Source organism: Mirounga leonina, unplaced genomic scaffold (assembly GCF_011800145.1).
Source record: "Mirounga leonina isolate KUSES-001 unplaced genomic scaffold, KU_Mleo_1.0 Mir_174, whole genome shotgun sequence".
Taxonomy (NCBI): domain Eukaryota; kingdom Metazoa; phylum Chordata; class Mammalia; order Carnivora; family Phocidae; genus Mirounga; species Mirounga leonina.
In genome coordinates, this window is record NW_023270451.1 from 78,674,325 (window position 1) to 78,697,460 (window position 23,136).

At 43.3% G+C, this 23,136-nt stretch overlaps 1 gene segment (V, D, J or C); it reads left to right on the forward strand.

Moving 5' to 3' along the window:
• The first annotated feature begins 1,165 nt into the window (after positions 1-1,165).
• Positions 1,166-23,136, forward strand: part of LOC118020578 — a 103,021-nt gene continuing 81,050 nt past the window's right edge. The window contains 2 exon segments of the C gene segment in view: positions 1,166-1,283; positions 1,384-1,675. Coding sequence covers positions 1,166-1,283; positions 1,384-1,675 — 410 coding nt within the window.

The following is a 23,136-nucleotide window of genomic DNA, read 5'->3' on the forward strand; positions in this document are numbered from 1 at the left end:
CCCCACATCGGGCTCCCTGCTCGGCGGGAAGCCTGCTTCTCCCTCTCCCGCTCCCCTTGCTTGTGTTCCCTCTCTCGCTGTATCTCTCTCTGTCAAATAAATAAATAAAATCTTAAAAAAAAAAAAAAAAGAAAGTGTTACTATCACAACTTCCAAGTGGCTAATCATACCTTTCTTACTCATCTTGACAGACTCCCAGTTTGGGAAGTTGGAGGAATATAGCTCTGCACCAACAGCGGAAACCTGGAGCTAATGTGTTCCATCTTCTCTATGGACAAAAATCATTACTATTCATACCCCAAGAACCAGGTCATTTTCCAGATTTCCATCCCCACCTCCAAAAGAGTTTGTGAGTATTAGTTACCTTAGTAGAGGGAGAGAGTCAGGTGCTAATCATTGAAGAACCTTGTAGAGTTTTGCTAGGCATGAGAAGATTAGGATTAACTGGGGAGTACTTTATTTTGGATTTTCAAGGAGAGCTAAAGCTCTCATTTATCATACACAATCCATACCCGTGCCTGAAGGATTAACGCCATTTTGAGCTTCACCACAGAGAAGTAAAATGGGATCCCTTACGTATAGAAATGCAGCTACAGGAAGCGCTGTGCTGTGGGCTGGGGGGAATCACACAGCACAAGGGCGTTGGTCTCTAGCCTTCACTAGGAATAACATCTTCACAATCCTGTCTCTTCCCAGTCCTTCCATTTAGGTCTCTTCCCGAAGAGCGCGGTGGCCAAGTCAAAATGCTTCTGGGAGGAATCTGAGGCAAAGCCCTAATTAAGCAAGGAATTATTTTGATTTTGTGTCTGGGAGATAAAGATTGCCCATGAGAGGAAGAATGAAAGTCTTGAGATTTGAAAAGTAATGTGTTGGTATCAGAATTTGTGGTCCTGCTGGCACACCCAAGTGGAAATGTCCAGCAGACAGTAGATATGTGATGCATCAGGAGGGCAGAGTCCTGGAGGCTCAGGGCTGTGACGGGTACAATTGGGGAAGGTGCTTTGAATGAGCCAACCACATCCTGAAGTAGTTATGATCTAGTCCAGTCAATCTTCTGTAGAGAATTAATGCTCACCTTTGGAAGGAGGTCCCATGAGCAGTGACAGAGAGCAATAAATATCACTGTTGGGGCACTCTCCACCTTGTGGAACTCAGAGGAACTAGGATGCCCCACCCCTCTGTTCATGCCCACAAGGGCCTCATCCAGGTAAAGCCTCCTCCTGGCCACCCTGCTATGGCCACCAGGCTCCTCTGCTGTGTGGCCCTTTGTCTCCTGGGAAGAGGTGAGTCCCCAGAAATAAACAATCAGCATTTTTAGATATTTCCAGTTATAATTCCATTAATGTTCTTTATTCTGTCCCCAGATTCTGTCCCCTTCCACAGAGTTTACAGATGCTGGAGTCATCCAGACACCCAGGCACAAGGTGACAAAGACGGGACAAGAAGTAACCCTGAGATGCAAGCCTATTCTGGTCACGCAGCCCTTTACTGGTATAGAGGGACCTCGGGGCAGGGACCAGAGCTGCGGATCTACTTCAACAATCAAGCCCCTATAGATGACTCGGGGATGCCCAAGAAACGGTTCTCAGCAGAGATGCCTGACAAATCATTCTCCATGCTGACGATCAAGCCCACAGAACCCAAGGACTCAGCCACGTACCTGTGTGCCAGCAGCGTAGAGACAGTGCTGCTGAGTCATCCCCTCCCGGTGCAGAAACCCTCAAGCTTCCCCTTCTGCCTCCAGCCCCCAGCTGTCCTCTGCAGTCTTTCGAAGCTTCTCCGCTGTCAGCACAGGGATGTGGGTCTGGTGTTCTTCATGTCTCTGGGGAAGGCAAGAACAGATACTTCTCAGTATCACAGTAGAAAACTTTTGGTAGGAAGACAATAGGGGGTTGGTTTTGGCATTCCTCACAGAGGGTGACTGAGTCCAAGACTGAGGGTGAATGTCACCCACTGGGCTTTCAAGTGATTAAGTAAACTCAAAACCATGCCTCACGTAGCCTGGGTTTTCTTAAGTTAGTGGTCTTTGCTCCCTTCTGCCTACGCCTTCATCAGAATGGTTAAGCGGGCATGGTTGTCTCCACAGACCCACCCAGCCCTTCCCATTTCTTCCAACCCTTCTCGTTCTCTGTTTTCCAAACAGTCTTCCTTAATTGTAGCAAAATTATTTTCCACCCTCTCATTTTTTTAACTTTTCATTTAAAAATCACTATAGATTCACAGGAAGTTGCCCAGTAGAACAAATGGGTCTAGTCACCCGTCATCTGGTTTCCACCCATGGCCATATCTTACATAATCATACTCAAGTTATCAAGACCATGAAATTGACATTGGCCACGAGTGTGGAAGCAGTTCTACGTTATTTCTGTCACACGTATAGGTTCACACAGCCGCCACCACAGTCAAGATGCAGAGCTGTTGCAACACCCAAAATCTCCCTTTATAATGTCACACACACACACACACCACCCCTACCCCTGGGAACCACTGATCTATTCTCTATATCTATAATGTCATTTTGAGACTGTTATGAATGGAATCATATACTAGGTGAGCTCTTGAGATGGGCTTGTTCTCCTCAGCATATTGCCCTTGAGATTCAGCCAAGTTGCTGCATTTATCCATAGTTCATTTCTTTTATCGCTGAGTTGTGTTCCATGGCATGGATGTACCAGAGTTTGTTTAGCCATTCACCTCCGGCGGGACATTTTGGTTGTTTCTAGTTTTTGACTATGACAAATAAAGCTTCTATATATAAACATTTATGCTCAGGGTTCTGGATGAACATAAGTTCTCATTTTTCTGGGATACATTTATGCGCAGGAGTGAGATTGCTGGCTTACCTGGTGAGTGTGTTCTTACCTTTGAAATACAGAGCGGCTGTATCATTTGATGCTCCTAGAGATCGTTTGTTTGTTTGTTTATGAGAGAGATCATGCGCGCATGTGCATGAGTTGGGGAGGGGCAGAGGGAGAAGGAGAAACAGATTCCCGGCTGAGCAGGGAGCCCAACATGGTGCTTGATCCCAGGACCTTGAGATCATGACCAGAGCTTAAGGCAGACGCCCGAATTCATTTTTTAATGTAAATTTGATTTACATGTAACATTCCACTTTATTATTTCCACAACACACATGCAGAGAACTAAAAGAATAGAAAGCGAACATGATAGACCCAGATACTCTTTTCTTTGGATGTTTCTGTACTCTTCTCTTGAGAAATATTTGAATTCTTTCTATCCTTACCCACCTGGGGGTCTGCCCCTTCAATCTATTCCTCACTGGTTGCTGCTGTCTAATGCTATTTCAGCTGTTCAGAAAGCTATGAATCCACGGCTAGGTGCCTAATTCATAAAAACACAGAGTTCCCAAATGATGTCTCACCCGGTGTACTTCGTTCGACCAGTTGTTTTTTTTTTTTTTAAGATTTTATTTATTTATTTGAGAGAGAGAATGAGACAGAGAGAGAGAGCATGAGAGGGGGGAGAATCAGAGGGAGAAGCAGACTCCCTGCTGAGCAGGGAGTCCGATGCGGGACTCGATCCTGGGACTCCAGGATCATGACCTGAGCCGAAGGCAGTCGCTTAACCAACTGAGCCACCCAGGCACCCAGTTCGACCAGTTCTGAATGCACACCCTGACTTCTCTGGGCATGTCCTTGTCGGATCCAGGACCACAAGCTCTTCTCTGGATTTTGCCTGAAACTCATAGACATTACCTTGCATTTCATCCTGGTTGTGGTAATTCTCAAATTCCAGTCTTATTTTTCACAGCTATTCCAATGGCAGCCCATATACACGTAAGATTGGTCATATAGTCAGCAATGCTTTGGTGGCATTTGGCTCTAAGAGGTCTGTGTTTTAAGTTTCACTGGAAATTCAAGATCATGTGAATACTGTCCTATGAACCCAAATCCACTGTCATAATCCTAGATTTGCAGTTCCCAGATCCTGACTTCCCAGTAGAAATGGAGTGTTAGGGAATTTAGTTCCTCTTACCGGCATTAAGTGGTGGTATTTTTGGTTTCTGTGAGTCATCCTCATGGGCACCGGCATCCTTTTTGCTTTTTGTTATTGCTTCTCAAGCATTTCTCATCTCTCCTACCTTAAAACCCCCAACATCTTAGATGGCTTGCAACACGTAGATGATACTGGGCTTCTCAGTTTTTTCATTTGCTCACTTCAATGATCATTTCCTCCGTGTATCTCAGATACGCACATCCACTCTTTATATTCTAGACCTGTAATCACAAATAATTTGAACCACCTCCAAAATCGCTCTCTCAAGCATCCTTTTCTCTCCCAGTACCTCCTCTCCTTCCATCCCTGGGACTGCCCTGCAGCAACTCTTCAACCCCATTAGGAACTGTAATAGTTTACACTTTACTTTTCTTCTTCTCCTTCTACTGTATTAACACTCTTCCTACCTGGGGTGCGGGGTGAGGTCTACTCTCTGCCTCTTTCAGTGGCACAAAGAATCTAAAAAGCTCCTGACTCTCACCAAGCAGCCTTACAATCATAGACCGTGTCTTGAGGTCCATAAGGCCATCTGAGCATAGGAGGCCTGTAAACTTTTCTTTTATTAAAAGAATTGGTGTTTTTTATTGCTTGTTAGTTTCATCCATCAATCATAGCTGAAGGTTTTTTGTTTTTTGTTTTTTTAAGTAGGCTCCATGCTGGTTGAGTTCAATGCAGGGCTTGAGCTCACAACCCTGAGATCAAGACCTGAGCTGGGATCAAAAGTCAGATGCTTAACCCACTGAGCCACCCAGGTGCCCCCAATCACAGTTAAGCTTTTGATGACTATAAAAGCACCAAGAAAAAAAAAAATGTTCCTAGAATGTATGATCGGATCTCATTTATGGGTATTGTGCTTCATTTCATAGGCATGAAAAAGTTAAAAGAAAACCAAATATGTATATTTATTTATTTATTTTGTAGGGATGATCAAGATAAACTGTCAAGGGGAACATAATTTGTATAGTATATAAAGTTATTTAAGAAAAATTAAATCAGTAGGGGCTCCTGGGTGGCTCAGCCAGTTTAGCATCCAACTCTTGATTTCAGCTCAGGTCATGATCTCAGGATCGTGAGATTGAGCCCCTGCGTGGGGCTCTCCATTCAGTTGGGAGTCTACTTGGGATTCTCTATCTCTCCCTCTCTCTCTCTTTCCCTCCCCCAACTCATGTGTGCACTCTCTCTCTCTCTCAAATAAAGAAACAAATAAAAAAAAAAGAAAAGAAAAATTAAATCAGTAAAGTCCTTATTTAAGTTTATATACACTTGCATATGTTTGTTCTAGGAAGGAGGAAGTTGTAAAATGTTCCTCTGATTATTTAGGACGAAGCTACAGAGGAAGAATGGGAAGAAGATAATTACCCTTGTCTTAATTCATTTTGCTTTCTAAATTTGAAATACTCCTCACCTCCTACACAATATATAGGTAATCCAAAAAGAAAAAGAAATTCACCAGTTAGGAGAGAAAAGAGAATTTATAGGCAGAGCAAGGAAGAGCCAATGCTATGGGGACCTACCAGGTTTCAGACCAAATCTAGGCCTCACAGTTGAAACTGGCTTTTCAGTGCCCATATGATAGACATGACACAGGACCTATGATGACATTTCCTGCATTCATCCTGGAGCATCCAAATGGTCACAGACTTTATAGACTAAACGTTATTACAACACAAAGACCCTGAAATGCAGTTAGAAAACTGAGTATTTGGTCAGGCCTTTAAGTGCTAGATAAAAGAAAAAAATTAACAGAGAGAATCTGAAATTCCAGACTGAGTCTTATATGTTTGTGGAATAAAATATTACCCTTCCTGTGTGAAATGGAAACCATATGCTCAGAAACTGACCAAAAGGTCTATAACCATTGAAACTCTTGGGGACCCAGCAGGAAGAAATTCATTATGGCCCTGAGAGTAGACTTGTGCTTTTACCCAAGATGGATTGACATGAGTCGGATTTAGCCTCCCACTACAAACAGCTAAAACAAATAAACATAATATATGCAACAACAGTTTTCAAAACATTATGAATCAGGCAACAAGAGATGGTGACCCCTAAGAGATGGGAAACAACCAGGCTGAGCACCAGCTACCTCGATACCTAGAGGGGGGCCACGATGTGGCCTAGGAGGGGAAACCCGGGAGGAGCCGGGTAGGCTCCCTGAGTTCAGAGTCTGAGTTGAAAATACAGGGACCATAGGAGAGATGCTTCTAGACACTTTTCTACTGGCCACAAGGAGGCATTATGGTGTCACTGATAACGGAGAGTTGTAGAGAATGTCCTTGATACTCTCTGAAGTGTGGATATAATTAGAGGAATTGCAGGGCTTGACTTCTGTATTAAGGTGGGGATAGTCTGCAGCCATCAGTCATCCATCCGCGATGCCGACAGCTACACACAAAGACACCCCAACAGGTTTATAAATGATAGTTTAGCAAAAGCTCTTCCTGTGTTGAGGAACCTCTGACCTGCCTTGTAGGGTGTAAGAAATGAGGAGTGAGACAGAGAGGCCCAAATGAGCCTGGGGCAGATATAGGAAGAGGGGCAATATGGGGCAGCACCACCTCCACTCCACACGTGATCTGGCCCAGCCCGGGTTCTGCTGCCAAGCCAGAAGCTGTGTGTAATACACAACAAGGAGTGGCCCTTGCCTTGGTGAAGCCAACAGCAGGCGGTCGTCACAGGCAGATCTACCTGTCAGGGACCAGGGACTCTGCACGCCCATCTCTCCACCCACAGATCAGAGTCTGGGGCAGGCCGACGCCCCGTTCCTGTTGTGGTCCTGCCATGGCTCCCGGGCTGCTCCACTGTGTGGCCTTTTGTCTCCACTGTGTGGCCTTTTGTCACCTTGGAGCAGGTGAGTCCTGGTCAGAAAGGAAGTCTTTTGACTAAAGCTATCTTGTCCTCAGTTTCGTACCTTTCTTTTATGGCAGCCATAGCAATCTCCTTCTTGACTCTGTCTCTACGTTTTCTTTCTCTCTCTGCAGGTCACATGGGTGCCATGGTCATCCAGAGCCCAAGATACCAGGTTACGAGTGTGGGAAAACCAGTGAATTTGAGCTGTTCTCAGAATCTGAATCATGAAAGCATGTACTGGTACCAACAGAAGCTGAGCCAAGCCCCAAAGTTACTGCTCTACTACTATAATAGAAACCTTAACAGAGAAGCAGACACCTCTGATAACTTCCAATCCGCCCAGTCCAACAATTCTTTCTGTTCTCTCAGCATCCTCTCGCCAGGCTTGGGGGACTCAGCAGTGTATCTCTGCGCCAGCAGTAAAGACACAGAGCTGCACTGTTACCTCTCCCCTGTGCATAAACCTCTCTGTTTCCTGGATCCAAGAGCCTCCTCTAGACCATCCCACCTGCCCATCCTACAACAATAATAAGAAGCGGGTTTATGGCTCTCATCACCTCGTTTGTAGACAGACGCCGGGCAGAAACCTACGAAAACCACTGACAGTTAGGCCAAGAGCGGAAAAGTGGTTACACTCACTCAGCGTTCGGTTTGTGGTATTTTCCCAGGATCACCTTAGTCACCCATTCTGTTCTCTTCAGTACATAAATAGGAACTTTTTAAAAACTGTTGTTTTTTAACATAAGTTGGAGACCTGGAAATATGATGAAGGGCAGGCCCGCCCAGACAAGGGGTGGCCCCACTCTCATGAATCCTTGCTGCAGTCTCATGGTTTTCTTGTCAAGTAGGGAAAATTAGAACTGCTAAAAACTTGTGCCAGATGTGAAGCTGAATGAACTGCCTGGCACATGTATTATTCACAGGGTATTTAACTACGTTGCATGATGTAAATTTGCGTATGAACCATTTAAATGGCACACAGATAGGACACATGCCCAAAACTAGATGTGGTGCTTTAAAAGAAATATTAAAATGAATAGAATTTGCCCTACATTTTTATTTTTAATAGTAATAAAAAAATATCAAGTACTGCAGCTTGTTTGAAATAAAAGGGGTTTCTGGAATGTATTAGAACAGCTTTCTAAAAGCTAGTATGTATCTTACGGCCTTTAAGAGACTGAAATATTTATGATCGCCAATTGAATAAACACATGTATCATCATTTCAGGAAAGAACAAGCATCTGCTAGCTGTGGGATGTCTGCTTCAGAGGATGGAACTGTGTCCTCATTTTAATTCCGAAGAACACATAGATATTCCTACTAGGCAGTGGCTCATCACATCACCCCGTATGGTCATCAACAGCATCACATGCTTCCAACTCTTTAATCAAGAGGCCAAGAAGTACTACCCAAGATCACATTTGGTAACTAAGTAAAATTCAGAGAAGCTAAACGCTGTCATCCAGGCCACCCACCATCACTACAGTGGTCTGCTTTTCCTTTCTTTCGCTCACCATATGGCCACACCCCTTTCCTTACAAATGATGAAGGCTGCGTCTCTACGCTTCTGCCTATGTTTCAAATGAGATGTTGGGGCTAATGTCTCTGGGTCCCCCTCCCCTCATTCGTGACTCCATGACAAGGTTTAAGAAATTGTTGCATCTTGAGCTAAATGGCAAAAGAATTCAACCAGAGGGCAGATTAGAGATTCTTTAGATGATGTGAACACTCGACATCCTCTCGAAGAAAGGGAGGAGAGAAATGAAAAGCAAAGACTCACTTCATTCCAGCCCAGATAAAACACGGAGCCCGGGGCTGAAGATGCAGATGCTCTATGCTCTGGTCTGATCCTTATGCCCAGAAGAGGGAGGAGGAGGTGGAAGAGGGTATGATTTGCTCTAGCCAAGCAGAGCAGTATAGAACTGCCTCGTTCTCTAGCAGGTATGGTCACTAGAAGTGTGAAGACACACCTAGGGAAGGAGGGAAATTAAAATCTTAGGAGAATCTGATAGAAAAAGCTGGAAAATAAACACAAGACCACAGTGTTGGATGCTCTGAGAGTTTGAAGAGAGCTGGGGACAAGAGTGAGTGGTGTCTGTATTTTATTTTATTTTATTTTGTTTTATTTTACTTTATTGTGGCCAGAACACTTAACATGAAATCTACCCTCTTAAAATTTTGCATAATATGGTATATACATACAATGGTATGTTATTTAGTCTTGAAAGAGAAGGAAATCCTGCAACACGTGATGACATGAATGACCTTGAGGACATTCTGCTGAGTGACCTAAGCCAGTCACAGAAGGACAGGTGCTGCACGATTCCACTTACATGGGAAGGAGTGGCTTCCTTCTGGGCTGATGTCTTGTCCCAGTTGCAGTCTCCTCTGATCTTTCCCATTTATGCTCAGGGCTTCCATTTCCCAGCAGCCAGATGAGGACGTCTTGTAAGAGCAGAACCTCTGTGAAGATCCAGGGCCATCAGATGGATTTATAGGCACCAACAATTTTCTGGAACTGACAGTTACTTCAGTAGAGCTTACTACGGACTGTGACCCCTCTCGAAGCCCCAAACCCACCTAAGAAAGAAGCATTACTTCAGGCCCTCCAAGAAGTAGATGCCAAGCCTGGATCTGTCATGCAGGGCATTTAGCTGAGAAAATGGGGAGAAAGCTGGAGGAGGCTGGGAGGCCATCAGGCCATGATGCAGATCTGACCTCTGTAAGGAGAGATGGAAGGAAGAAGGAGAAAAGGAAGAAAAAGGGAGGAAGGAGGCTGGGTAGGAAGAAAAGTAGGTCGTGGGATGCAATACAATTCCAAGCAAATCTCAGCAAGACTCGTGGGTCCTTAGGTCAAAACAGAGTTACGCAGCTCCCTATCCCTGGGGCCTGCTTCCCCCATGGGCCCACTTCTCTTGGAGTGAGACCCCTGTTCTCTGAGGGTCCCTGGGTGGAGTGGTAAGCCCTGGTCTTTTTGACTTGCGGCTCCCAGTGTGGAACCTTCAGGCTATGAGCAAACCAGAATGAGAAAGATTGAGGCTTAGGAGTCTTGGTCTGCTGTTTCTGGAATAGAGGGTCCACCTTATGAGTGGGCACTGGGTGGAGAAAGGGAGTCCAGACCCCTGGGTTGCACTTGCTAGGAATAGAGTTTCTACATCATGGAGCTTGTTGGGATGAAACAGGCTGGTAGTCTGTGCCAGGAGAAACTGAGGGAGCCCTGTGTCCTCAACCACACCCACAAGGAGTAGAGCTTCCATCACACTGAGCTGGGGAGTGGGGGTGGGGGGGTTGCAGGAGGCACGGCTCAAATGCTCCAGAGTCTCACTGCTCTGACTAAGATTTAGATTTTCTTGAATAAGTGTTTCCTCATTTGCTGTCTATTTTGGGGACAACCTTCAGAGACTTTCAATGGTTGTTTTTAAATGTCCAGCAGTTTGGTTTCTTTTTCTTGGAAGAGGGTTCTCTAATCTCCTTGTGTTGTCTTTCCAGAAGTGCCTCTCTCCCCAGGAAAACTGTACACAAACAGGGGCTAGCCCTGGATTGCCATTTAGCACCTCTTGCTCTAGCATGATTTTGTGCCACTGAGAAAGCATGGTTACTCTGGGGATGCTGGGGAATCTTTTCTGTGGTCTTCTCCCTCTGGCCCCTCAGCTAGGAAAATGTGCCATGCCATGTCTCCCCTGTCACCGTGTGTGGACACGGCCCCAGTTTTTTCTTGCTTTAGAATAATCACAGTCCTGCGCCACCTGTTTTCCAATGACTGAGTACGGTTGTCTCCTATATTCTACTTTTTTGGTTGCTTTTACTTGTATAGAGCAACACAGGGAAGACTATTGGGTTCTGTGAAGTGATTACATCACAGAGCAGCTGGTTAGGGGGGGTGAAAAAGTCTCAGAGAAAGGTGCCTGCCTCTGTTCTTTCACTAATGTTGTCATGTGCCCAGTATTCATCTGCTCCTTGGTCCTTTGGCTCCTGAGTGCAGGTAAGCCCCCCTTCTGAACTTGTCAGCCCCCAGCTCCAAGGCTTTCATCCCTGCCACCAGACTCTCTCAGGGACTAAGCCTCCATCTTCTGTCTGCTTTCTTCCCAGGCACCCTCAATGCAGAAGTCACCCAGACTCCGGGACACCTAGTCAAAGGGAAAGGACAGAAAGCAAAAATGCATTGTGTCCCAATAAAGGGACACAGGTATGTTTTCTGGTATCAGCAGATCCCAGCAAAAGAGTTCAAGTTCTTGACTTCTCTCCAGGATGGCATCATCTCTGATAAAACAGGAATGCCCGAGAAGAGATTTTTAGCTGTGTGTCCCCAAAACTCAAACTGTAGCCTAGACATCAAGCCTACGGAGCTGCAGGATTCAGCTGTGTATTTCTGTGCCAGCAGTGAATCCACAGTGTTAAATATTAGCTAATCTTAATACACAAACATCCTGGGTCTGGCTCAGAAAGGAGCTGGCATACTAGGTTGGAAGGAAATAACAGAAACTAACTAGAGCTAGCTAAGCCAAATGGGAATTTATTGCGAGGCTAAATGTATGTCCCATAGAACCCCAAAAGAAGAACACAGGAATTTCTCGGGAGTGAAGTAGAATAAAGTCCTGGAACCATGACATGACTGATTTGACAGCTCTTATTTTTCCTTTTTCCACATGTTGGCCCCATTCTTCTCCCCACTATTATAGACTGTCCTTTCCAGGGTTTAGATCTCATAGTGAGCAGAAGGTTACAGATTGAAATATCAGTCCTCCAGCCTTGTTGCAAAGGACCAGCTTGACTTTCTCTCATGTAAGATCACAAATCCAGAAAACAGAGAACAATTCAGTCCTATTTTACTCAAGAACATGCTCGTGGAAAATTCAACTCTGGGGCGCCTGGGTGGCTCAGTTGGTTAAGCGACTGCCTTCGGCTCAGGTCATGATCCTGGAGTCCCTGGATCGAGTCCCGCATCGGGCTCCCTGCTCGGCAGGGAGCCTGCTTCTGCCTCTGACCCTCCCCCCCTCTCATGTGCTCTCTCTCTCTCATTCTCTCTGTCTCAAATAAATAAATAAAATCTTTAAAAAAAAAAAAAAAGAAAATTCAACTCTAGCCAAGGGGATCGGGTTATTTCAAACAACATGACAGATGGAGGCCTGTCACTTTGACCTTACAGATCACAGATTTCAAAGACAGGAATTCTCTAGTTGGGACCAGGACACCCAGTAAGTACCCATCACAGAGGAGGAGTACCAGATACAGAGAACATAGGAAAAAAAGAAGGAATTAGAAAGGCGATGAAGATCCTTAGTTTTTAGAATAATGTCAGACCAAAAAAAATACAAAAAAAAAAATAGAATAATGTCAGACCAAGTGAAGGCTCTGGTTAATTTCTTTTCAAGGAGTTAAACCTAGGTAATACAAAAAGCATGTTAATTTTCAGTGTGACAACTTCACACCCTACTAAGTCAGTAATCAGTTTCTATGGAGCTGAGGGAACAGACGGATTAATGTGTCCTCAGTGGAAAAATACCTGATGTGCAGACAATTGAAAACCGATGTGCAGACAATTGAAAAATCCTCTGGTATGTAATCCAAATTTTAATGAGGGACAATGCATTCAACATCAACGGAAGGAAAGGAAGTATTCCTTCATTAACTCTTCCTGGGGAGGTCACTGAAATTACACAGAACAAATAAAGAATTCAAGATACCTCTGTTAAAATTTAATGATCCATTCTGTTTATAAAACTGTTCATTTCAGGACACCTGGGTGGCTCAGTCAGTTGAGTGTCTGACTCTTGATTTCGGCTTGGGTCATGATCTCGCGGTTGTGGGATCAAGCCCCACATTGAATACCACACTCAGTGAGGAGTCTGCTTAGGATTCTCTCTCCCTCTGCCCCTCCCTCTGCTCTCTCTCTCTCTCTCTGAGATGAATAAATAAATCTTTTTTAAAAAAATACTTTTAAAAAATCTGTTCATTTCTATACCACCCACCACTCAGCTTTAGAGAAGTTATATATTCTCTCTAGTCACTTCTGCTCTGATTTCAATATAAGCTGAACCTTGTTGTCTTACCCCCAGAAGTCCAAATTTACTTCATTTCTCAGGCAAAATTTCATTCTGACCTCTTAAAACAGAAGCTCTCACTTTCCTGGTCTACCTAATGTCATGGCTGTTTATTTCAGCTTCCTTTTCCAGCACTCAAAAGTGAGTCCTCCTGAGTATCCATTTCTGTTCCTCTCTGGGTAACAATGCACAATTAGTGACCCACACTTTTGCTTTCATCGCAGAGGAATTATTCCTCTGGGTGCTGTCTTCAGCTTTTTCAAGGAATATTTCCATTCTTATGAAACTATTCTCCTAAATCTTAAAATTATAAACTTGCTGGACAAAAGGCTGTTCCTTTCTCCTCTTACTTGATCTCTTTGAAGCATTTGACAATATTGACTTTTACCCCGAACCCTGGAAACTTCTCTTCCCTCGGCTTCACTCACCTCATTATCAATTAGGTTTCTTATTTCCCCTCTATTCTTTTTCGTAAATGTAGTTTCTGGAACTTAAATCTAGCCGTTAGTTTTCCCATTCCCAGGAAAATTCTTAGTCTTTAAATTTTAACATTCTAATATAGTGCATTAAGTGAACTTCTCTTTTGTTAGTTTGGCCTATTAAAAATCTCCACTCAGAAGAGACTGAAACTGTTGTCTGAAATAATTTCTTTCCTCAGTTTCACCTGAGGGACAGGTTAAACAGACATATTTTAGGACAGGATCAGAATTTCAGACTCAGAATTTCTGGAAGTGGGTTACAGGAATACATCTAATCTTACCAATCCCCTCGTGGGGCTTGTTCATGCTAAAGTGTGAGGACTTCTGCCAATCTTTCCAAGATCGGTAAAATAGCACTCTAGCGCAGTGCTCCACCATCTTCATGTTCCTGTTATTCTCACTCATTTCCACTTTTCCACCTCCTCTTGTGTTTTCCTTAAACTTCACTTTTCCTAAGAATGCTCAAGTGGTTTTGGAGCCTGTTTACGTCATCCGTGTAACAAAATAAACATGAGGTCACACATTTGGACCAAGGTTCCCCTTTCCTGTGGAAGGTGCCCTGAGGCTGTGGGTATTCCCAGGGACTGTGGCTTAATGGCCGGATTCTACCTTGTGGGTCCAAGGGAACCCAAAACTTCCATTCCTCTCTGCTGCTGTGCATCAGAAACCATTGATGGAGAGCCTCATCCTGCCAGTGATCTTGCCTTGGACACCTGGTTCCTCTGCTGGGTGACTCACTTTCACCTGGGGGCAAGTGAGCTTGGGACTGCTTGGGAATTTGTGTCGATGTTTCCTAGGCCCACTCTCTATGGCTTCTGTCTCCTCCCACAGGACATACAGACCCTGCAATCAGCCAGATCCCCAGCCACAGGATCACCAAAGATGGGACAGAAGGGGATTCTGAGATGCGATCCAATATCCAGTCACATATTTGCTTACTGGTGCCCACAGAATCTGAGGCAGGAAATAGAGTTTCTGATTTCCTACCAAAACACTGCAGTTGAGTTGGGATGCCCAAGGAAGGGGTCTCAGCTAAAAGACCTAATGGAACATCTTCCACCCTAAGACCCATCCCGAGGAGCTGGGGGACTCAGCTGTGATCTCCGTGCTGGTGGCCTTGGCACGGTGAAGCTGAGCCAGTTCCCTCCAGTGCGCAAACTCCTTTGTGCTCCTTTCCTCGCCCCTGAGCCCTAGGGAGACATTTGAAAAGGCCACTTCCCAGTCTTCTGCCTTTGAAGAAAGAAAGAAGTGGGTTGACTGATGTGGCCCCAGCCGCAAGCAGGAGAGGGCAAGACTATAAATTAGCTCTTAAATTACAGGGTGGGCATGCTTTGAGACATGAGCTCCTGAAACTCTTAAAAAAATGCAGGATTAGGTAGTCTGTGGATTCCAAGTTTAGAAATAAAGCTTCCCCCACAAAAAAAAAAAAATTTTGACTACAGAGACCTGATATCTGATATTGATATTATCTTACCAAAACTCTAAGAGATTCCTACTGATTTTACTGCAAACATGATTCCTCTGTAGACTCTTTCCCTCCACAGAGGCCAATGACTTCCTTGTTGGTGGAACAACAGATTTTTGACCACTATAGGTTTATTATAGTCCTTTTATCACAGATCTGCCTCCTCCACAAGACTGACCATCTCTCAAGGACAGTGATTTAATGGGAATAACTGTGAGGGAACAGCAACCACAACCCTCTTGAGGGGAAGGAAGCAGGAGAAACACTGATTAGTAATCCCCACTCAGAGACTCTTTGGGGAAATTCGAGTCTCAAATCCAGGGGAGCACAGAGTTTGACTCTCTGATTTCACAAATTTCATCATTCCCTTCTCTCTCTTGAGATCCCGGATCCACAGACAGTGGAATTGGAGTCAAGATACCTGCTTCCTAATCTAAACTCTGGCTTTTTTTTTTTTTTTTTTTTAGCTGTAGGATGTTGGCAAGAGCCTTCACCCCTTATGACTCAGAATTCTCCTCTTTAAAATTAGAAACTTGCACAACTTGCTCTCCAAGATTTGACATGAGGATGACTCAGGATATATCTCCACATTTTTCCCACACGTGGGACCACCAGGGATTGCTGTGGAAGACATGTCGCTACCATCTGGCAATAACTGAGCAAACTGTCAACATCGATAACACAGATCCAGGGAAGATCTGGTTGGAAGGGGCAGTCTAGATCATTCCTGTGTGCCTGAGCATTGACGCAGACTTGAAATGCGGTCATGTTGAAGAAAATGGTATCTATTTCCCGCAATCTCCCCCATTGCTGCCAGATGGCAGTAAAGGAGTGCGTCAGAGAGTTGACCACGTACCGCGGTCAAATGCTCTGGTTTACCATGGCAGCCCTGGTTCAGGACTGTTGTCCTGGAAAAATTATTAATAGCACACTCTTTCACATATTAAAGGGTCCCTTTTCAGACAGTAAGCTAAGAAAGCCATTGTAGATTATGACACAAACTATAGCATCTCTCTGTTAAAAGAAAATCATTTATTAATATTGTAGTGAATTCTGTTAAAGAAAATTTTATTCAGACATTTGTTAAAACGGTAAGACAAACTTCACTCAGGGGAACCGTGGCAGCGGAGTATGTGGTAGGGAGACAGATCGCGCTCAACTCCAGCTCCAAACAGGAAAAATGAGAGTTTATAGATAAGAAGCAGGGAGGGGGAGGGGAAATGGATGGACAATTACCAAGAGGAGACATTGGGGTAAGAGGGGATTCTGGGTAAATTGACCTGGCAGGACTCTTGCTGAAGGCACACCAGGATGATCAGACATCACTTGGGAGATAGTCCTTGGAGGCAAGAATTTGGTCCTGTATCAAGGGTACTCATATATTGAGGGCAGGAAATTCTCAGCAGGATTCTTACCAACACTGGACTCTTGAGGACTGCCCATGAATGGGACCTAACTGAAAAAGAGGAGAATGGACCCTTGAGATACAGAATGGACAAAATTTTAACGCTTATCTTTTGTGAGAGGTGAGGGAGATGAAAGACATGAATATACCCTTAGATTTCAAGAATAACAAGACAGTCAACAAATCTAGGGATCAAAGATGAAAGAGAATCTTCAACAAAAGGTCATTTTGAAATTGAAGAACACTTGAGGCACCCACATGGATATTCTTATTACTAAAAGAAACTCCCTTTCTCTTCTTTCCATGGCCAGTGGCCTCACCCACTGCTGCCCCACACTCCAAGGCTCACACACACAAGTGCTCGTGCAACTGCGTGCACACAACCACTAAGACTAATCCATGGAGAGGCACACATCAGTCTCCCACTCCTCCCCAGCAGAGGGCACTATCGGATTTAAAAAGCAGTCTAACCGACTTTCTTCTCACTAACAATTTTGTCTTATTACTGCCCCCACTTACCTAAATCTTGTTATATATAACAAGAATACTCTTCTGGAGAAGTAAAAGCTAATCCATGTTTCTGCTTTTACTATTAAGGGGCATATAATTGCCAATTAGAGTTTCTCAGGGAGACAATACATCAAAATAATAAAATATCTAGGCATAAATTGAACAAAAGAAATGAAAAAGTTGTATGCTGGAAAGTGCAAAACATTGCTTGAAAGAAATTAAAGATCCAAATAAACGGAAAGATATCCCATGATCATGTATTGAAAGACTTAATACTTTTGAGATGCCAAAAAACTCCCCAAATTGATCTACAGATTCAACTAAATCCCTATCAAATTCCAAAGTTCCAGCTATCTTTCCTCCCCCAGAAATCGACAAGTCAATGTTAAAATTCATATGAAAGTCTAAGGTACCAAAATTAGCCAAAACATTTAAAAAATCAGAAAAATGTTAGACAACACATACTTTCCCCTTTCAAAACTTACCATGAAAGTACAGAAATCAAGACAGTGTTGTGCTGGAAGAGAATACACAAATAAATCAATGGAAACGAATCTAGAGTCCTCAAACCTATACCTTTACGGGGAACTGATTTTAGATAAGAGTGCCAAGACCATTAAATTGAGAAAGAATAGACTTTTTAGCCAATGATGTTGAGAATATTGGGTATTCATGTGCTTAAGAGTGAATTTGCAGGCCTTCCTCATACCATATACAAGAATTAACTCAACATTGATCAAAGACCTAAATGTAGGAGCTAAAGGTATAAAAATACTTACGTAAACACAGGTGTAAATTTTTATGAACGTGGAATAGGCAATGATTTCTTAAATATGCCACCAAAACAAGACAACCAAAATCAATTGGACTACTTCAAACTTAAAAAATATTTGAGCTTCGGGCGCCTGGGTGGCTCAGATGGTTAAGCGTCTGCCTTCGGCTCGGGTCATGATCTCAGGGTCCTGGGATCGAGTCCTGCTCGGGTTCCCTGCTCAGTGCAGAGCCTGCTTCTCCCTCTCCCTCTGCCACTCCCTCTGCTTGTGCTCTTCTGTCTATCTCTCTGTCAAATAAATAAATAAATAAAAAATATTTGAGCTTCAAAGGATACTCTCAAGAAAGGTAAAGTCATCCCCCAAAATAAGATAAATTATTTGTAAATCATATACCTCACAAGGGACTTGCATCTAGAATATATGTGGAAAAACTTGAAAATTCTCTGTATATTCTGGATACGAGTTCCTTGTTTGGGTATTATTCATAATCTCCAAAAAAGGGAAATAATTCATATGTTCATCAACTGATTGGTGAATTAACAAGTTGTGGTATATTCATACAATGGAATATTATTCAGTCATAAAAGGGAAAGAAGTTCTGATACATGCTATAACATAGATGAACCTTGAAAAAATACGCTAAGTGAAAGAAGCCAGGCACAAAAGGGCACATAGCATATGATTCCGTTTATATAAAAGTCCAGAATAAGCAAATCTCAGGGACAAAAAGTAGAGTAAAGGTTGCCAAGGGCTGCAGAAAGGAGTGGATGCAGAGTGACTTCTAATTGGTACAGAGTTTCTTTTTGGATGATAACAATGTTCTAGAAATATATGGTATTGTTTGCACAGGTTTATAAATACTAAAACCCACTGAACTGTACACTTTGAAATGGAGAATTTTATGGTATGTGAATTATTATCTCAATTTTAAAAAAAGATCTGGAAGCTTAACTTAAAAAGAGTCAAATACTGTAGCTTGAATTTCAGGAAAATAGAGCTTATTTTCAAGAGATACCATTATGAATAATGGGTTGTATAATTTGTATTGTGTATCAACTTTACTGATGAACTTGCCAATCTTATAAAAATATAAAACATTTTATAAACTTCTCAGTAAATTCACTCTTTAAGTGGCCTAAAGAGTTAACTGATGATAATGCACATAATAATATAGATGAGTCTCAAAATAATTACAGTGTTGGAAATAAGCCAGACACAAGCAAATGTGTACTATTTTGTTCCATTTATATGAAGATCTAGAAAATGCAAGCAAATCTTTATTGACAGAAAGCAGATCGGTGGTTGCCTAGGGATGGGATAGGTGCAAGAAGTGTTGGGAGGGAAGGCTTACAACAGGACAGAAAGAAACTTTTTGGGGTGATGGATATGTTCACTATCTTGACCGTGGTGATGGTTCCCTGTTTGCATACATACATCAAAACTTTTTAAATGTGTGCAGTTTATTTGTATATCAGTTATACCTCAATAAAACTGCTTTTAGGGGCACCTGGGCGGCTCAGATGGTTAAGCCTCTGCCTTCGGCTCAGGTCATGATCCCGGGGTCCTGGGATCGAGCCCCGCATCGGGGTCCCTGCTCCGCGGGAAGCCTGCTTCTCCCCCTCCTTCCTGCTCGAGCTCTCTCTCACTATCTCTGTCTCTCTCAAATAAATAAATAAAATATTAAAAAAAACCCAACTGTTTTTAAATTGGGATATAATTGATATTAACATGTAAGTTTAAGATGTACATCATGTTGATTTGATACATTTGTATATCACAACATGATCACCACTATTGTATTACTTAACACTTCTTTTTTTTTTAAAGATTTTGTTTGTTTATTGGAGAGAGAAACGGAGAGAGAGAGAGAGGATGAGAGCGGGGAGGGCCAGAGGGAGAAGCAGGCTCCCCACCCAACAGGGAGCCCGATGTGGGACTCGATCCAGCACTCCAGGATCACGACCTGAGCCGAAGGCAGTCGCTTAACTGACTGAGCCACCCAGGCGCCCATTACTTAACACTTTCATCCCATAATCGTTATTTCTTTCTGTGGGGTGAAAACAATTAAGATCTAGTGTCTAGCCACTTTGAAGTTTATAATGCTAATAAATAGTGGAAAAGAAATCCAAAAGTGTGTGACAAAGTGTCTAAGCCATTAATTTACTTGCTTGGAAACAGAGAAGTGAAACTAAATATTTTCTATTCTGCTTATCTCCTAAATTTACTCAGTATTTCCCAAATTAGTTTTTAGTATCGATCTGTCTGTAGCTTAGCCAATTATTATCCTGTCGAGAAGTGTTCCCGCAGCTGAAGGGTAGGGACACATGACAAGGGCTTTAAATTGGAGGGAACGAGGGGAAAGGTGGGGTTATATTCTAAGGCTTTAGCCACTGGGATGAATCTTTAGCCTTTGCATGCTTAAAGTGGAGGGAAGGTACCTATAGTTTTGTCCGAAGACCCAAGTTTGAAGGTCTGAAAATGGAAGTTGACCAGGTAAGTTCCAGTAGCAAAGGCAATTATGTACATTGTGGGGATCATCCCACAGCCTTCTGAGCTGCCGAGTTGGGGTGTTGGCACTGCCCGTGTAGACCAAATCCTCACCATCAGTCTTCTGGACTCCTGCATCTTAACTCCTCCCATTCAAACATACAATTCATTGCTTGCCTCTGTTGACATTCATCACGATGATTGATCGGTAGTTAAGACCAGAGGGAAAAGGTTTGGTTTGGAACATGGCATAATGAGCAGGAGAGAGTAAAAGGAACAGTAAGGCACTTGCTCCTTTTCTAACCCCTTCTGTTGGGTTTGAGCCCAGAGAGAGGGAAGACTGGTAACGTGAGCTGATAGAACCATTCACAAGTTCCTTGGTGAGATTCTGCACATAAGCAGTTTGCTTTGGGCTGTAAGTAACAAGGACACCTCAGCAATGAGGAGGAGACAACTCATTCCCCACATCTGTGTAAACTCCAGTAGGGCCTAGTGGCCTGAGGATTAGTGTGTCTAACAGCATCCTGGCAGAGTCCCTTCAGGCTGGGCGTGGGTGTTCAGTGATGGGTATTTTCATCCGTAGCATTGGTGAACAACTGGACTATCTCCGGGAGAAGTAACTGAGATGATTCTAAGTGGTGATGGCAGCTTAAAGTGTACATTCTGGGAGACTGCTAAATACTGTCCAAAATAATAGAGACCCTTTCAGACAGGCCTTAGGTCCTGCTATTAATAAGGAAAGGCCATGAGCTACTGTGATTTGGACACTAAAAATTAACATGATCTTATTTATTACCCAAAGCCTGGAGTTTCTTAGGTATTCAGATTACGTCTCTCAAGGACCCTGTAAATTCTAATAGGGTGGGGACTGTGCCTTATTCATCCTTGTATCTTCCTTTCACTATGCCTAGAACAAAGGAGACTTTCACATAATTTTTATTCAATGCTACAGGTTGGGAAAGAAAAATAGAAGAATGGAAGGAAAGAAGATCCCTCAAATACAGGTATCCTATCCATGATTAAAGAGAAAGTCCGGGGGCGTATGGGTGACTCAGTTGGTTAAGCGTCCAACTCTTGATATCAGCTCAGGTCATGATCTCAGGGTTATGAGATCAAGCCCTGCATCAGATTCTGCACTGAGCATGGAGCCTGCTTGGGATTCTTTCTCTCCTCCTCCCTCTCCCTCTGCCCTTCCCCCAACTCACTCGTGCATGCATGCCTACACGAGCACACTCTCTCTATCTCTAAAAAAAAATGAAAAAATAAATAGACTAGAGCAAACAAATAAATAAAATTGGGGATGCAAGGTGAGAGGGAGAGTTTGCAGTTTTTCTAATGGCTCTTCTTTGAATTATTATTCAAAAAATAATTATTATTATGACTATCTTTTCTTTGAATTACTTATATCAAAAATTCAGGGAGAATAACAAAAGATGAGAAAAGTAAATTATAAACCATAAAATAAGCTTCCCTCTAGATGCTTGAAACCATTGCTTAGCTGAGGAGGAGGAAGACATTTCCTATCTCTAATTTTTTCACCAGCAACCCTGGTTTCCACTTCCTTATTTCTCAATGTGTGTACCTAGATATCATACCTGGTCACTGCCTCTACTCAAAAACAGAAAATGGGAGGATGATATGAGCCAATGATAGGGAAATAAAAGAACAAAAGAAGAAGTAGAGAGGGGAGTGGGGAAAATGAATGTTTCAGAAAGCCGGGACCTATCATGAAGGTATTTGTCGCTCCACGTAGCTCACAACACTGTCCCCATAGTAACACATATGAGGCCAGAATGTGTTTACAGGAAAGAAAAAAAGATGTGCCTTTCAACGGATGTACAAGATAAGGTCTAGAGACAACAGGATCCCCTGGAAATGGTGACCTCACAGGAAGACCCGCCTCAGAGGAGGCAGTTTTGAGGTCTAGCTCCCTGAGCAACTGCCATGAGCATGCCTCCTGGGTCCTGCATATGGGTCCTCTTCATGCTCTCTCTGCCATGGGCACCAGACTCCTCTGCTGGGTGGTCGTCTGGCTCCTGGGGGCAGGTGAGTTCTGGACTAACAGATCAGCATCACTGGGCTTTGTCTGTGGTTTTAGAGCTGTGCCTCAGATAGGCCCTGGACCTTCACGTTGCCCAACAATCTTCTGAAAGGTATTGACATTTAAATGAGAATGAATAATTGCATCATGGAGTGAAAAGCAAAATTCATGTGAATTTTTACATGAACACAGGAGACTTGAAAGATATTTGAGCTCACCTGGGGTTGCTGCATTGTAAGGCATTCACTCCCTCCACCATTATGACTCTGTCTCACGTAATCTCTTCTCCTCTGAGGTCCCATGAATGCTGGCGTCACCCAGAACCCGAGACACCTGGTGAGAAGGACGGGACAGGAGGCAAACCTGACGTGCAGCCCTGAGAGAGGACATAGTTATTTTTACTGGTATCAGCAGCCCCTGGGAGAAGGTCTGAAATTCATGGTTTCCCTCCAGAATAAAAGGACCATAGACAACTCAGGAATGCCAAAAAACCGCTTTTCTACTGATTTTTCCCAAGAGGGATTCAGCATCTTAAATATCCAGATGGCAGAGTTGGGAGACTCTGCAGTGTACTTCTGCGCCAGCTCCTTATCCACATCAGTGCAGAATCCCATCCTCTCAATGCACAAACATCTTCCAGGCCCCACCTCAGAAACAGCTGTGGCCTGGGGGAGAGGAGGGGATATGTGGTTTGATTGGAGAACAAATGAGCTAGAAAGCATTTTGCAGGGTGAGCATGGAAATAGGGGAGGGCTGTAGAAGTTTCAGGGGACATCCCAGCCCATGATCAGGAACTAAGACTGTCAACCAGAAAAGGGTAAAGTGTTTTAAAACTGGACATTTGTCAGGTTAAATATTAATTGAGGAAAAGTTCTCTCTGCTCCACTTAATACTCTATTTCAAGTTCTCTATTACATGCCTTCAATGTAGAATTTCATTTAATCATCTAAGACAATCAAGCAAAGGGAATTTTTTTTTTTTTTTTCATTTTCAACATGAGCAAAAGCAAATATGGTTCCAGGAGTTCATTTTCCTTTCTCAAACTCAGAGAGAGAGAGAGAAAATAC